The 17,440-nt window shown below is 43.8% G+C and overlaps 1 protein-coding gene across 2 annotated transcripts in view; it reads right to left on the reverse strand.

Moving 5' to 3' along the window:
- LOC127412684 (uncharacterized) overlaps window positions 1-16,075 on the reverse strand; it is a 189,629-nt gene extending 173,554 nt beyond the window's left edge. The window contains exon 1 of one of the 2 annotated variants that reach the window (XM_051649257.1): window positions 15,850-16,075. In XM_051649257.1, the coding sequence (XP_051505217.1) occupies window positions 15,850-15,953 (104 nt within the window). In that variant the 5' untranslated portion in view covers window positions 15,954-16,075. The remainder of the gene's footprint in view (window positions 1-15,849) is intronic. The other variant, XM_051649258.1, reaches the window with a different exon arrangement.
- Window positions 16,076-17,440: the final 1,365 nt, after the last annotated feature.

Raw genomic sequence — 17,440 nt, forward strand, 5'->3', positions numbered from 1 at the left:
ATTCCGGAGAAGCGCCACCTTGCAGTAAATGTTCATGCCCTGAAAATGGCCCAAGCTGTACCTTTGATGTCACATCCCTTTTGATATCCGACTAGCGAGACGGAAATGCCTTGTTGATGAGAGAGGTCAATGGAGAATGGCCAAACGGGTTCGAGCTGACAGAAAAGCTACAGTAACTCAGATAACCACTTTGTACAATTGTAGTGAGCAGAATAGCATCTCAGAATGTACATGTTGTACCTTGAGGTGGATGGGTTACAATAGCAGAGGACCACATCAGGTACTTTATTAGGACTATAGTGTTCCTAATAAAGTGCTAAGTGAGTCTATATACAGATATCTATATACACAAATATATTTGCAATGTAAATGATCATTTCTGATTTCTACATTCATAACCATCCAATCTGCTGCAGTAGCAAGCATTTAGAATAAAGTTTAGGACAAAAGCACACTTCTCGACCATACAAATTCCATAATGTTTTTTCTCACTTTTCACTCAAAGTTTTGAATGGAATACATCCCATTAGGTCGGCCGGTTGCATACAGCCTAGTCGCACAAGTTGAAATATTTAATTGCATTGGAAGCTCAAATCGGATCCAAAAATTGCGTATTTGCAGATTGTCGGAACTCCACACAGCCCCTGTGTGCAAGGACGGATTAACCACTGGACCGACTGGGCCGTTGCACAGGGGCCTCTAAACCCAAAGGGCCCCGAGCTCTAAATAAATTCTTTATTTATTTTGAGATATATATTATAAATCCATGTAAATGTCAGCCTTATGTGAAATACTATTTATTCAGCAGAATGCATGCTGGACGACAGCAGCGCGAACACAGACACTCAAGTGTGTGCTCAAGGAATCTGCATCTCACAGATGCAGCACGTTTATTTGAAGGACTACAGAGAACAGCCTTTGATTTACAAAATGCTTTCAAACACAAAGATAAGGTGCAGTTTACCCTTGCTGTGTACAAAACTGATGGTTTTGATTTGATATAAGTGACAGAATTCATGCAAAAGTATGGATGACTTTAAAATGTTTAAGTTATGCATGCATTTAATGTTTAATGATAAAGTGAAAGATGCCTTAATACCCTAAATATGTGCACGGTAACCTTTTGTAATATTTGGTTAATCACGAGAGTTCACGAACAGTTATTCTATTATTTGTCTGGACTCGGGAATAAAGAACGTTTATTGTCATGGATGCGTCAAACACAATCTCTGATTAGCAGGGAATAAAGTGCACAGTGAGCTATGAACCTAAATAGCACAATACATAGATCTTCAAATAATAAAATCATATTAAATTTGAACAAAAATAATCTCTGTCACTGCCTGCAACATAGTAGGCCTATTCTTAATCAATGGAAAATGCGTAATTCTGCCCAGACAGGTTCACTTTCTATGAGGCAGCGCACACTATGCTTATTAAACCTCTTTGGGATGCTTTGATTTGAAATGATTTAGCAAAACTTGTGTAATTATTGTCTGCACACCAGAGCAAAAGGGGGAAAAAACATTGGCTCACCATTTATCAAGTACTGAAACTTTGCCAAGTGAAAACAATCTGGAATCATGTGTAACAGCCACATTAAGTCCTCTTTGCAACCTGAATTCATCATAATGTCGATGTGTGACACCAGCGCTGATGCAGCGCAACAAATGATGAAACAGAACACAGGTGTCTTGAGATGCGTTTATAAATATTTAAGTTCTTTTAAACTTAATGTAGTATATGAAAAAATGTACTGTCGTGAGTTGTGGTGCGGCACAACGATCAAAGACGTCCGTCCAGTGCGTGTTTACATAGAAAAACTATTTAAAAACAGCGCAGACACAGGTGTGAACAGCCCATAACTCACCCTATAGCCTGCTTGAAAAACTGACCTGAACCTGGCCCAAAACATAATGGTTTGTTGGGTACTGTCGGACTCTGATCGGGTTGAAGACCTCTATACACGTGCAGAATAACCGAATAGTGATTTTGGTATTTGAATACCGTGCACATCCCTATTAATAACGCATGATTTTGGATCGGTTCATAATTTAAAAAGTACATATAATTGGCCATGTAAGACATTGCTCCAAACTTTTCTTCTGTCTATTTGAAAAATCCAACCAAATCTGCCAAGCATCCTGTAGCGCAAAAAGGTGAACGTAGTCATGTCATGGGGGCCTCCATGGTGTACCGGCCCATGGGCCTCTCAGGTCTTAATCTGTCCTTGCCTGTGTGACTCTCCATTAGAGAAAAAAATGTACTGACTTCCACCTGTCATTTGTTGGAAGCAGTGAAGAGGCAGCTTAAGCAATCAACTTTCGAGAGTATGATAGATGGTTTCCTGTGATTTCTGTGTAAGGACATTTATGTTGCTGTAAGTCTGAGTAAACACTTCTTTTCGTGCCATATATGGTGCTTCAAATGAGGCTTTTGTGCCAAATAAATGGGTACTCAGAAAAGGTTCTCCATAGGATATCTGTATAGTAAATGCTTAATGTCTACTTTTACATTTGTTAGCATTAATCTTAACCTTTTTCTCAGTTTTAGATTTAATACAAAATCTTGGCTTTGAGCCTTAGACCCCATCCCTAATCCTAATCCTGTTTCTATAATTTTAGTGGATTAGCATGAATTTCCTTAACTGAAATAATGTGAAAAGTTTCTTTTGTATATGCTCTCATTTAATATTTATTTGGAAATAATGTGATGTGTACCAAATAAACTTTCATCAATATGCTATTTCCTAAAAAACACAGTATTGTGTTGCCCCCGTCTGTGGTTGCTTTGTTTCTTGATGACAAATTTTTACTCTTATCCAACCAACAACTCAATTTAAAATGATGCTTCAATGAATATTTCGTGGTTCATTTTGTGAATTTTTTGTGGAAAACACCGACCAGCTTGAAACCAAATTTGTCCTGACTGAACTTTAACCACTGTGCAGTGCAGTCTTTGAGGCCATCTTTACATTTCCACTCACCATTCACTTGGATTTCAAAGACAAGTCCGTGTCCTTGGAGACAAGCAGTTCCTGCTTCCAGCAAAGCAGTTTGCTGAGATCCTATTAGTTAGACATTGTTGGATAGGGTGAATTTGAACAGTTTCGCTTGTCCAGATAGATCGATTCACCCTGTCCCTCAGGCATCTATTTTCAGAGAACTAGTTCTCTACTTTTCTCTCTCACACCATTTTCCTGTGTGCCATTTAATGTCAAAGCCACTCTTATGCACTGTCTTTGCTTGTGAGTGTCTCTGTTGCTGGCAATCAATGCTTCCCTCTGTAAAGGCATATGAGGTTTGATTGTCAATAAAGAGGTGGTGGAACACACAATAGAATTGTACTTTCTGAAGTAGTCGATGTCCTCATGGTAAGCTGCACCACACGTTTCAAAGCAGGGGGGGATTTTTGACTTTTGTACTTTAGGCAATACATTTTTAATGTTTGCATTACATAACCAACTAAATCTATAGGCTTGTTCAAATGCAATCAAATTGCATGGTAGCTAAACTGATTGAATGTTGAACTTGCAATGCAAGTGAAGCACCACAAAATGTTTTTTGCTTCAGCAATTGCGTTTTTCATCTTACATTTGTTTTGTTTTTTTCGGGTAGGTTTAAGGTTTAGGGTGTAGTTTTTGTTGATTTAACAGTAAACAGTTACTCCGGTGGTTCTGAGGTGCTTTCAGACTTTGCTTTGAGCATCCTGACTGGGTGGAGCATTTGGGAAAGCAGTTTGAAAACAGTCTTGGAATTCCATTGGGTGATGGTAGTGGTGCAGAAATCACATACTTTTCTTTAAAATGAAGAGTGTTGGTGTGTCTTGATGCAACTCTGAGGATCAGCTTGCACCATGAATTGTAGGGAAATGACAGCGTCAGGTAGAATTGCACATCTCTTTTCTTTCCTGACAGTAAAAAGTTAATTTGTCTCCCTGATGCATGACAAAGGAACCTAGCAGTCTCATGGGGGTGTGATGGAATCGATACAGAAGTTGAAATAAGGGTATAACCCTCTCAGTCTAACATCACTTTTGTGGATGACAGATGTGACTCGTTGAGGTGCTCTGGGATGTTGCATAGCGGTTGCATCCCCTTTCTATTATTCTGCTCTCTCCAACAGAAACACGTAAAGAAACAAGGGAAAGAAAAAGACCACTCATTAAGTTCCATTCAGGGACTATATACATATTGCTAGCACTGAACAAGCTCTCTCATCTTGCCCCCTACACTTTCTTGTCCTTTTTCTTTCATGTGTTCTCTTACTCCTAAGGCCTGTAATATTGCACTACCCTCTGTGAATCACGTAGAGAACTGGACATGATTGCCATTCTGGCAGCTGGCCCCCATCTTCACACAGATCTTCAATAGATCACTGGAGCAGTGTGAAGTCCCATGCTGTTTCAAATGTTCCACTATCATCCCCATCCCAAAGAAACCAAAAATCACAGGACTTAATGACTACAGACCTGTCACCCTGATGTCTGTGGTCATGAAGTCATTTGAGAGACTGGTGTTGGCCCACCTGAAGGACATCACTGGACCCTTTCTAGATCCCCTTTAATTTGCTTATCAAGCAAACAGGTCTGTGGATGATGCAGTCAACATGGGATTGCATCTTATCCTGCAACATCTGGACAGCCCAGGGACATATGCAAGGATCCTTTTTGTGGACTTCAGTTCAGCTTTCAACACCATCATCCCAGCTATTCTCCAGACTAAATTACGCCAACTCTGTGTTCCCACGTCTATCTGTCAGTGGATTACCAGGTTTCTGACAGACAGGCAGCAGCTTGTGAGACAGGGGAAACTCACTTCTAGCACCTGTACAATCAGCACTGGTGCCCTCCAGGGATGTGTGCTCTCCCCACTACTCTTCTCCATCTACACCAATGACTGCATCTCCAAGGACCCCTCTGTCAAGCTCCTGAGGTTTGCAGACGACACCACTGTCATCAGCCTCATCCGAGATAATGATGAGTCTGCATACAGAAGGGAGGTTGAACAGCTGGGTGTCTGGTGCAGTCAAAACAACCTGGAGCTGAACACGCTCAAAACAGTGGAGATGATAGTGGACTTTAGGAGGAACACCCCAACACTGTCCCCCCTCACCATTCTAAACAGCACTGTGGCAGCAGTGGAGTCATTCAGGATCCTGAGCACTACCATCTCACAGGACCTGAAGTGGGAGACCCACATTGACTCCATTGCGAAAAAGGCCCAGCAGAGGTTGTTCTTCCTTCGCCAGTTGAGGAAGTTCAACCTGCCACAGGCACTGCTGATACAGTTCAGCAGAGTCTGTCCTCTGCACTTCAATAACTGTCTGGTTTGTTTCAGCTACAAAATCAGACATCAGAAGACTACAAAGGACAGTTCAGACTGCTGAGAGGATTATTGGTTGCCCCCTGCCTCCCCTTCAAGAACTATACACTTCCAGAGTGAGGAAAAAGGCTGGAAAATCACTCTGGACCCCACTCACCCTGCCCACTACCTTTTTGAACTGTTGCCTTCTGGCCGATGCTTCAGAGCTCTGAGCACCAGAACTGTCAGGCACAGGAACAGTTTTTTCCCCCAGGCTAAACATCTCATGAACAGTTAAAACTGTCCCTTTGAGCAATAATTAATGTGCAATACACAGCTTAGTCTTTTTATATTATCCAACACATCCTACCTCTTCTGCCATTACATTCCCTTGCACTGGACATAACCAATTTGTATTTAGATTTGCACTACGTATGTGTATGTGTGTGTGTGTGTGTATATATATAAGTCTATTGTGTATTCTATAGATACTTTTTTCTTTTCAATATTTATCTATTTTTTATTCAATTTTAATTATTTTTTAAAAGTCTTGTTGCTGTTTTTGTATTGTTATGTACTGGAAGCTCCTGTCACCAAGACAAATTCCTTGTATGTGTAAGCATACTTGGCAATAAAGCTCATTCTGATTCTGATTTTGATTCACTTCACATGAAGAGTGATCGTCTCTTGGCCAGGGAGAAAAGGGCTGAGTGCCTGCCTGGAGGAAACCTGCCAGGGCTTTTGATACACGTCAGAAATCAAACGATGATTGCCACTCTCTGACGGGCTTATTAGCAAGAGCTGCCGTTTGATTGCATCTGAAAGAACTTGTTCTAAGAGTCCTTCTTTTCAAACCCCACACCAACATCATGTACAGCTGAAGAACAAAGATCACAATGAAGAGTTGAGATGAAAAAGGGTCATTTCAGGATTCCTTTCTTGTCATAAAGCTTCAGTCCCCAGATTCATGTGATGAGTAATCAAAGAAGTTACTTCTGTAATTCGTCTTTTGTCCAGATGGTTGGTTGGGCTGAGATTTGGAGAAAAATAATACATGATGCAACAAATTAAGTGATAAACCCTATTGGGGTAGGACTAGTTTTCCAACATTATCACACAGAAAATTGTTGTGTTAGGTTTTTTTTTCACCAAATTTGGACCTAATGTGCCAAATTCCGGACCAGCGTCACCATGTGCTAAATGTCCATGCCCCAAAAATTGCCTGTGCGATGTCTTTGATGTCATTCTTTTTTATCTCTTGCTGGTGAGATACTAAATTTGCAAACAAGTGAAAGAATGCTGTTTGGGTCTTAGCACTGTTAAGGCCTTTGCACTCCAAACATGAATTTTCTGTGCAATTTCTCACCACAATCAACATTTTGAATCGAAACAATTGATTCCTAGTGAGCTATTCTCACCTGGAGCGGACATTCGCAGCGACAAAACAAATTTTTTTTTACGGTGTGTCGATTTTTCACTCCACGATGAAATGCCCTGACCAATCACATATAAGCTTTAGATCATGTGTCAGAAGCCACTGCAGTATCCAAAACCAGAGCAACTGGTGTCACTAAAGCACAGTAAGCACAGAAATCTGTTTTGACCACCGACATTAACCTGTTGATGTGCATGCCCCCTCCCCCAAGAACTGATTTCACTTTGCTTAAATTAGTTCACATATAATATATAGTCTAGTCAAAAAAGTGTTAATAATGTTGACATATTATAAAGATGTATAATTTGTCAACATTATGAACAATTATGAACAGCACACTATATGGTAAATGTGAATTAATTTAAGCAAAGTAAAGTCAATCCCATGGATGGGGTCAATGAGCATCAACAAACTGAAATAGTTTGTGAAGTGTCTCAAAAATTTTCTTTCTCATTGAGCAAATCAACAGCAAACTCGTCATCGTTGCTGCATCTTGTAAATAAATATGTTTTTTTTTTTTTTTTTATCTGCTCGCTTGAGAACTCGTTTGCTTGTCTTGTTTGTTCTGGAAACTTGTCAAGTGGTTATTTCTTCTAACCCGGTGATAGGTCGGAAGGCAGACAAGCTCAAAGGTGCGTTGAGCCACCTACCGTACCGTGGTAAAAATGCTTGTCGATTAGCACCACCTAATGTAAAGGCGTTAATGTGCTAACGGCTGACATTCGCTTCGCTTTCTGTGGGAAAGGGCAGTTCGTCGGTGATTCGCCTCTCATATTCACATCACCTTTGGTGTGCAAAGATCTTTAGGGTTTGGGCAGACAAAAAATGTTTACCTCCTGTTGCCGATTTCCCCATGAGATCAGTCTGATGATGTTATGCAAATATCACATGTATAAGTCTTGTTTAGTTAAATGGATTTCATGATGTACCTATCCAGAGCATACCGTATGACCTTCTGTAATTCCCACATCCAGACAATATAGACTCCCACCTTAGTAAGCTTAGTAATAACAGAGATCATTCAAATCAGAACATGAAATCACTGACATTCTACATTAATTGGAACTCAAATTGTAACAAATCCTGTCCGAATCGTGCTGTTGTTACACGTTAGTTGTAAGGATCAGGTCTCATTGATGCAGAACAGTTTTGCTATAGCTTCTATAGCTTATACAGTATTTTACATGAATTTGAAAAGGAGCTGCATACGTCATTAAGATCAAGTCATACTATTATACATAACTGTAATGAATATTCAGATATTTTCAGATATTATATCGGACACAGATATTATCTAGTGCATTGCTATACAAGTTCAAGATAGAGGTCAACAGGTATCCCGCCATGGTTGATAAACATTATACCTTTTATCTATATAAACAACTAAAGTTCCCTATCTGTCACTCACTCAACTACATGTGTTGATGTAGTGACACTAGGGGTCACTCTTGGGAGCCCCAAACACCTCTGATCTTTGAGAAAAGGCCAATGGAAATTGGCGAGTGGAATTTGCATGCCACTCCCCCGGACATACGGGTATAAAAGGAGCTGGCTTGCAACCACTCATTCAGATTTTCTCTTTGGAGCCGAGCGGTTGTATTCACTGAGCTGAATTCCTCCGCCAATTCATTCACCTACAAACTGCTGGATTTAGAGTGCATTTAAGCGGCTTCTCCCCCTCTGCACCGGTGCAGTGCAGAGAACACCCCTGGGCGCTTCGGCACACTAAAAGATTATATTCTTCCCCTGAAAGAATATATTTTCTTAAAGCTAAAAGAGTGGCACTTACGGGAGCATCTTTTAAAAGATGCCTTTCCGTTTGTGTATAATTCCTGATTGCGGTCATTACCTCTCCATTTCTGACGGCCACGATCGCTGCCTTATGTGTTTGGGTGCTGCCCATGCGGAGACAGCGTTCATGGATGGGTCATGTCCACACTGTGTGAACATGACTATGGCAACGTTGTGGTCGCGTCTTAATTTCATAACAGGGAAAGCCACCCCAGCGGCTCCCCGCCTCAGTCCTTCTACCTACGGGTATGAGGCTGTGTCGGTTAACACTGGGGTCAATTTGGGGACCCCAATGGGAGCAGCTCTGCCGGGAAACCCCCCACGGACCTCCCATTCCCCAGCACGCTCGTGTGCCCCAGTCGAGTTCTGGTATGAGACCACCGGCTCGTCTCAGGGCGAATTCACGTTCTCATTCGGGGCTAGAGAAGAGGATGAGCTGTCGATTGCAGCATCGGAGGGTGGGCTCATCCAGTCTGATGCTGAGGACTCGGCTGGGCTTCCACCTTTGTGTATGGTCACCCAGTCACAGGCCGACGCAGAGCTGATGGCCATGCTTGCCCGGGCAGCTGCAAGCGTTGGGCTGGAGTGGAATCCTCCACTCTCCCCTGAACCTTCACTGCTTGATGATTAGTTCCTAGGCCCAAAGCACCGCTCACGGCCGCGCCCTACCCCGGTCCCTTTCTTCCCGGAGGTGCATGACGAGCTGATGAGGTCATGGCGGGCACCTTTCACTGCCCAAACCCGATCTTTCAGCTCCCCCACTGACCCGGGCTATCCAACTCGGCTATGCGATTCAGTTCGCCAGGTGCCCGCCCAGGTTCAGCGACGTCCGCTTCACCTCGGTGAAGGGCAAGAACTCCACTGCCCTGTGTGCGGAGATCGCGACCCTTCTGTGGAAGAACGCAATAGAGCCTGTCCCTCAATCCGAGATGAAGAAGGGGTTCTACAACCCCTACTTCATCGTACTGAAGAAAGGCGTGGGTTGTGGCCAATCTTGGACCTGCGAGTACTGAACTGGGCCTTGCACAGACTCCTGTTCAAGATGCTGACGCAAAATACATTTTAGCGAGCGTCCAGCATCAAGATTGGTACGTGGCGGTTGACCTGAAGGACGCGTACTTCCACGTCTTGGTTTTACCTCGACACAGACCCTTCCTGCGGTTTGCTTTCGAGGGCCGAGCATACCAGTACAAGGTCCTCCCCTTCGGTCTGTACCTGTCGCCTCGCATCTTCACGAAAGTCACAGAGGCAGCCCTTGCCCCACTAAGGGAAGTGGGCATCCGCATCCTCAACTGTCTCGACGACTGACTAATCCTAGCTCACTCTCGGGATCTGTTATGTGCGCACAGGGACCTGGTGCTCAGGCACCTCAGCCGGCTGGAATTTTGGGTCAGCTGGGAAAAGAGCAAGCTCTCCCCGGTTCAGAGCATCTCTTTTCTCGGATTGGAGTTAGACTCAGTCTCGATGATGGTGTGCCTCACGAGTGAGCACACGCAGTTGGTGCTGAACTGCCTGAATTCATTCAGGCGGAGAACAGCGGTCCCACTGAAGCAATTTTAGAGGCTCCTGGGGCATATGGCATCCTCAGCGACGGCCACACCGCTCAGGTTGATGCATATGAGATCGCTTCAGCACTGGCTTCAAACTTGAGTCCTGAGATGGGCATGGTGCCACAGGACACATAGCGTGGCCGTCACACCGATCTGTCGCCTCTTCGGACCTGCCATTTCTACGGGCAGGGGTTCCCCTAGAGCAGGTCTCCAGGCGTGTAATCATCACGACGGACGCCTCTAAGTTAGGCTGGGGTGCCGTATGCAACAGGCATGCAGCCGCCAGCTCTTGGACTGGCCCGCGACTGCGTTGGCACATTAAATGCCTCGAATTGCTGGCAGTACTCCTCACCCTGCGGAGGCTTTGGCCATTGATCCAGGGCAAGCATGTGTTGGTCCGGACGGACAACACAGCGACGGTAGCGTACGTCAACCACCAAGGTGGCGTGCGCTCTCGTCGCATGTCGCAACTCGCCCGCCGTCTCCTCCTCTGGAGTCAGCAGCGTCTCAAGTCGTTGCGAGCCACTCACATCCCAGGTGACCTCAACACTGCTGCAGATGCACTGTCACAACAGGTCATGCTCAGGGGAGAGTGGAGATTCCACCCCCAGGTGGTCCAGCTGATTTTGAGTTGATTTGGGCAAGCACAGGTAGACCTGTTCGCTTCCTGGGAATGCTCCCACTGCCCGCTATGGTATGCCCTGACCGAGGCTCCCCTCGGTACAGACGCATTGGCACACAGCTGGCCCCCGGGGCTACGCAAGTATGTGTTCCCCACAGTGAGCCTACTTGCACAGACCCTGTGTAAGGTCAGGGAGGATGAGGAGCAGGTCATCCTAGTAGCACCCTACTGGCCCACCCAGGTTTGGTTCTCGGACCTCACGCTTCTCGCTACAGCACCCCGGTGAATTCCCCTAAGGAAGGACCTTCTTTCTCAGGGACGGGGCACCATCTGGCACCCGCGACCAGACCTATGGAATCTCCACGTCTGGCCCCTGGATGGGACGCGGAAGTCCTAAGTGGCCTACATGACATGATCACTCAGGCTAGGGCACCCTCTACGAGGCTCCTGTATGCCTTGAAGTGGCATCTGTTCACTAAGTGATGTTCTTCCCGATGCGATGACCCCTAGAGATGTGCAGTTGGGTCTGTGCTTTCCTTCCTGCAGGAGAGGTTGGAGGGGCGGCTGTCCCCTTCCACCTTGAAGGTGTATGTGGCCGCTATAGCGGCGCACCATAATGCAGTGCACAGTAAGTCTCTAGGGAAGCACGACCTGATCATCAGGTTCCTTAGAGGCATGAACCCTCCCAGACCGCACCTCATCCCCTCGACCGGGCTGTGTGCCCAAGTTTCCCATGACCCCGTTTAGGGATCAGGTGGTGAACCTGCAAGCGCTGCCCCAGGAGGAGGCAGACCCAGCCTTGTTGTTGCTGTGTCCGGTGCATGCTTTACACATCTATTTGGATTACACGCAGAGCTTTAGGCGCTCTGAGCAGCACTTTGTCTGTTTGGAGGACAGCGGAAAGGGAGAACTGTCTCCAAACAGAGGATCACCCACTGGGTCATTGACGCCATCGCTTTGGCATATCACGCCCAGGATTCAGGCAGGGTGTGGTCTCTGTGGTGTCTTCCCCTTGGGAGTGACACCCCCCCAATGCGGACACTTATGGCCCCCATTCGGTAAACAATTTCCATTCTTTTTGGGGAGAAAAAAGAGGAGAAGAGGCCACAGCTGGGCTAGCCTGTCCCCATTTTTTTGGGGCAGTCGACTTGTCCCCGAGGTGCAGGGGAACGTTCGACGCTCGTAGGAGTGTTGGGGAAGGTTACGTGAAGGCCAGGTGTGCTGACTATGAGGCACACTGCGGTCTGCCCGTCTCGCACCAGCAGTCCAAGTAACACAGTTCAGCATATTGTGGTGTTTTGTATAGGGACCCCTAGTGTCACTACATCGACACATTGTCAAGTGAGTGAAAGATAGGGAACGTCTTGGTTACTTTCATAACCTCCGTTCCCTGATGGAGGGAACAAGATGTTGTGTCCCTCTTGCCACAATGCTGTACTACTCGCTGAAATGGCTGGGACCTTGTCTCAGCTCCTCAGCACAAAACCTGAATGAGTGATTGCGAGCCAGCTCCTTTTATACCCGTATGTCCGGGGGAGTGGCATGCAAATTCCACTCGCCAATTCCCATTGGCCTTTTCTCAAAGATCAGAGGTGTTTGGGGCTCCCAAGAGTGACCCTTAGTGTCACTACATCGACACAACATCTCATTCCCTCCATCAGGGAACGGAGGTTACGAAAGTAACCAAGATGCTTCCCTGCATAGATATTAACTTTATATTAAAAAGAGAGAGTAAAGGAAAAATAGAGAAAAAAGAAATCATACTTGGAGAGATGAAAAAAGATGAAAAATATAAGCAAAATGAAGAAAACAGTAATTTAGCAGGCTTCTTTTTGCCAGAGGAGAAGGCAGATAATGAACACACAGAGCAATAAACACAGAAAGCAATACATAGATAATACGTGGCCTTGCAGGCTGCTGTCCAGTGGTGTTTATTATTTAACAGGCAGGTTAGTGGGCCTACAGCTGCAGATTAGATTGCATTGCATGTGGTGCAATAACACAGTGGAGACAGCCATGGGCAGGTGCTGTTGCACGTTTTCCTTCATACAGAGAGGAGGCAGAGACAGGAAGTCCTTAGTCAACCTGCTCCTCTGTGATTTGCATGTCAATATTTTGCCCAATTAAAGCCTAATACAGAGGTGCATATGAGAGAGGATCATGGGAAATGTTGTCATTGGAACACTGAGCAAAGTAGGCCACTTTGCATCTTGAGAAGGCATAACTTTCTATTTTTCTTACTCTTTTAATTCTGTTGTATTATTATCAGTGGCTTCTCATAAATATGCATAGACAAGACACAGTCAGCTTCTAACAGCAGATGGCTAAATCTGCCCAGAGGCTCTGCCAAATTCAAGCTTTACAGAGAGATATTTTGAAATTCATCACATTAATATGCTTATAATATTTGACACGCTTATCTCTGTCGAAGACAGTTTTGTATTCTTGTTATTATAAATGAGGACAATCTTGTGTTGAATATAATACACTGTATTCTTATTTGAACATTCTCCTGTGTCATCAGTGTATCCATATATACAGTTATGTACATATGTGTTGGTAGGAACAAAAAGGGCCCTTTAAAGGTGCACTCAGTATTTTTTCTGCATTTGAAAAGTTTTGCTTCTAAAGAAATTAATAGTAATTTTGAAACATATGTATAAAATCATGAACACTCTTGTGAGATGAAGAGTTCAGTCATATCAGTAACCTTATAAAAGCTCTTTTATTCTACATGGAGCAGGGGCACCTAATAGGGGCAGCCATGTTAGTATCACATGACCAGCTGAATACTACTTGCTTAATCTCAGTAACCGCCCTGTTATTGGACACTTTCACTTCTACATAAAATCATCGGAAGGGGGTCAAGCATATCAACAGACTCACTTCCACAACACACTCAACAAGAGATGGCTGGACATCAAAATGTGAGTCTAGACAAAATATTTTGATGTTTGATGTTGGGCACTTTTAAATAATGGAACAAAATTGTGAATGTGTTAAGAGTGTAGACGATAGAACCATTTACCAGCAAAGATTTGGATGTTTTGTTCAAACTTTTGAGAGTGAAGTGAGAACAGAGCAGAGTAGACATTGCCACCAAACCAGGATTGCTTTGAGACTTTTTCATAGATATTTATTCCTACAACGAATATTTCAGGCTTACACCCTGAAGCATTTTTTAGGAGTCCATGCATAAATTGCATACCCAAAAGTAAGAGCTTATAAATCTGAATATATACAGTAGCAAAGAGGATCAACTGCGTGGCATCAATGTATAGAAAACCCTTCCAAATTTTAAGAAAATATTTTAGGATTAAGCTTAGAGACTCTCATGCTATTACACTGCGGACAAAACACAAAAAAAATGAGCGCTAAAAATAAACTTTTCAGTTATTATTCATGTTTGACATAATACCTTTTAGACAGTAAGTACAGAAGGTCATCAAATTAACTTTGGTGTTGTTCTTGAACATGTCATCTATACCAGGAAGAAAAAAAAATGTTGATAGGACAAAGCAATCCAAAGATATAGCATATGGAACCATGGAGGCTATTGTGTCCTTTTATTTGTCAAAGTGTCCAAAAACCTCTCCAAACAATAATTAATGTGTTTTATTGAACATTAAAATAGAATAACTGAAAACTATTAATACAAACATCTGAATATATATATATATCTCAGCCGATAGCCACCATAGCTGTTGTGACACTCTTTGAGTAATATTTCAGGATTTACACACCATATTACATCGAGTGTGGGCTTGTTTGATTCAGAATCGCCAGCTGTAAGTTGTGATATGCATTTTCTGCATCAGTTTGTTTTTCATGAAGTAATAAACCAAAATGTGACGGAAATGCTGTTTATCTTTTTGGTTTTTTTTGTTGTTGTTTTTTGTTTTTACATATGGATTTCACAAGCTAATACTCACTGTAGTTTGGTCTGTGAGTGAAACAAATTTGCTCATTATATTTTACTAATCAAAACCTTTCCAAAGATATACAACACATGGCTATATGATCTTTTTTTTAATCTTTTTTACTGGTTCTTAATATGATTGTTGTGATCTGAAATTGCGAATTAATTTAAATGGAACAGTTCTAATTTCTCAGAATTTTAGAATTGGTCAGATCAGCTATTTTCATTGTAAAGATAAGAGTCTAAGCTTAAAAACAACAGCTATTTTGTGCAGATCAAGAAAGTGGTTGTTGAGTAATTCTCTTATTTATTTATTTTTCCGTGATTAGCACCCCCTCTCGGCATAGTACCAGGCCACTCTGGGTTTAAGAGGTTAATACAAGTTAAACTCTATAGATGGTGTTTGTGGCATAATGTTGCTTTCCACAGAAAATAATTTTTACTCATCTTTTTTTTTTTTTTTTAAGAAAAACTTTGCGTTCAGTAAGGCACATTAAGAAAGTAAACGTGTCCAGTACACAAAACATTACATACACTATATTGCCAAAAGTATTCGCTCACCCATCCAAATAATTGAATTCAGGTGTTCCAATCACTTCCATGGCCACAGGTGTATAAAATGAAGCACCTAGGCATGCAGACTGCTTCTGCAAACATTTGTGAAATAATGGGCCGCTCTCAGGAGCTCAGTGAATTCCAGCATGGTACTGTGATAGGATGGGTTTCCATGGCCGAGCAGCTGCATCCAAGCCATACATCACCAAGTGCAATGCAAAGCGTCGGATTCAGTGGTGTAAAGCACGCCGCCACTGGACTCTAGAGCAGTGGAGACGCATTCTCTGGAGTGACGAATCACACTTCTCCATCTGGCAATCTGATGGACGAGTCTGGGTTTGGCGGTTGCCAGGAGAACGGTACTTGTCTGACTGCATTGTGCCAACTGTGAAGTTTGGTGGAGGGGGGATTATGGTGTGGGGTTGTTTTTCAGGAGCTGGGCTTGGCCCCTTAGTTCCAGTGAAAGGAAATCTGAATGCTTCAGCATACCAAGAGATTTTGGACAATTCCACGCTCCCAACTTTGTGGGAACAGTTTGGGGATGGCCCCTTCCTGTTCCAACATGACTGCGCACAAGTGCACAAAGCAAGGTCCATAAAGACATGGATGAGCGAGTTTGGTGTGGAAGAACTTGACTGGCCTGCACAGAGTCCTGACCTCAACCCGATAGAGCACCTTTGGGATGAATTAGAGCGAAGACTGCGAGCCAGGCCTTCTCGTCCAACATCAGTGTCTGACCTCACAAATGCGCTTCTGGAAGAATGGTCAAAAATTCCCATAAACACACTCCTAAACCTTGTGGAAAGCCTTCCCAGAAGAGTTGAAGCTGTTATAGCTGCAAAGGGTGGGCCGACGTCATATTAAACCCTATGGATTAAGAATGGGATGTCACTTAAGTTCATATGCATCTAAAGGCAGATGAGCGAATACTTTTGGCAATATAGTGTACATACTGTTTCAAAGGTTTAGCCACAGTACTTAAACTTAATACTGTTATATAATAAAATACTAACCTTGTCTGTGTAAATATTTAGTATCGATACAGAGGTACCAGGGCTTGTATTGTACCGAAGCCAAAATGTTGGTATCGAAGCAACCCACCTATTTACACGATAATCATGGAACGTTAATTATTTTATGATCATTTGTTCTCTTGTACCCTTGTTTAATTTTCTTTATTTTCAATCGACATAATTCCCCTTCATAGGAACTCAAGCTGCGTAGTCGCATTGGGACATGCCCTGAGTGTCACATAGTCCGAAGCCCTTATACATTCTCACCAGTTTATTGGCTGATGGCGCTTAAGTGACACCACTAGGGAGCTACGTCCATAAAGGTGCTCGCTTCGTGCCATCGAGTCAGATTTTCTGTTCTTCAGTGCACAATCTCGTCTGGCCCATGTTGTACTCACGTCGAAGCAAGGATCATTACTATTCTCCTATTTGAATGGTAACACAGCATGGAATTTAGGAAGTGCTTACCTCCGTGTACACGGTTCATCATCAGTGAAGATTCCCACGATATGTATATTGCCTGTCTGGGTTTTCACCACACAGAGGCTGCGATGGAGTGTTCGGATTGCCCACAGTGTGATTTAATGAATGTCAGGATGCTCCGTGAAGGGCTTGCCTCCATTGGAAATTCGGTCAAACTGCGTGCTGGTGCCGTTTGACTCAAGGAGATGGGAATTGAGCAGCAGGCCGACCTACGGTTCTCTCTGTCACTCTCCCCGGATTTGGCTAGACGTTCTCCTGTGGAGTATACATGTGGGCATTTGCGTCCTAGCCCTGAGGCCCGCACTGCGGTTTCCTTCGCCGTTGAGGATGAGGACGGCATATCTATGGCTGCATCGGATTACGAGGATCTCTCCGGTGGCCAAGCTGAAGCCTTGCCTCCAAGCGGTCAGATTTCCAGACCTTCGGCAACTTATGTGGAATTGCTGTAGGTTATTACACATGCAGTGGAAAAATTGCACCTGGATAGGCCAGATGAAGTGCAGTCGGAGGATCGTAAATCGATCTTAGACTACTGTTTTTTTAGCAGGCCCGCATGCAGCTACGCCTCGTAGGACGCTCCCTTTTTCCCCGGACCTCCATCACGAGATTCCGAAGTCTTGGGATCAACTTATCCGGCCAGGATTATGAATTAATCAGCCTCTGAGTTTTCTAATGTGTGTCGAGCTTCCAACCACAGATATTCGGTGACCACAGGGATATTCAGATATCCCTCTTCCCTCAAAGCCATGCAAAGTTACATTGTCCTTTTT

This window comes from Myxocyprinus asiaticus, chromosome 22, assembly GCF_019703515.2.
Source record: "Myxocyprinus asiaticus isolate MX2 ecotype Aquarium Trade chromosome 22, UBuf_Myxa_2, whole genome shotgun sequence".
Lineage (NCBI taxonomy): Eukaryota > Metazoa > Chordata > Actinopteri > Cypriniformes > Catostomidae > Myxocyprinus > Myxocyprinus asiaticus.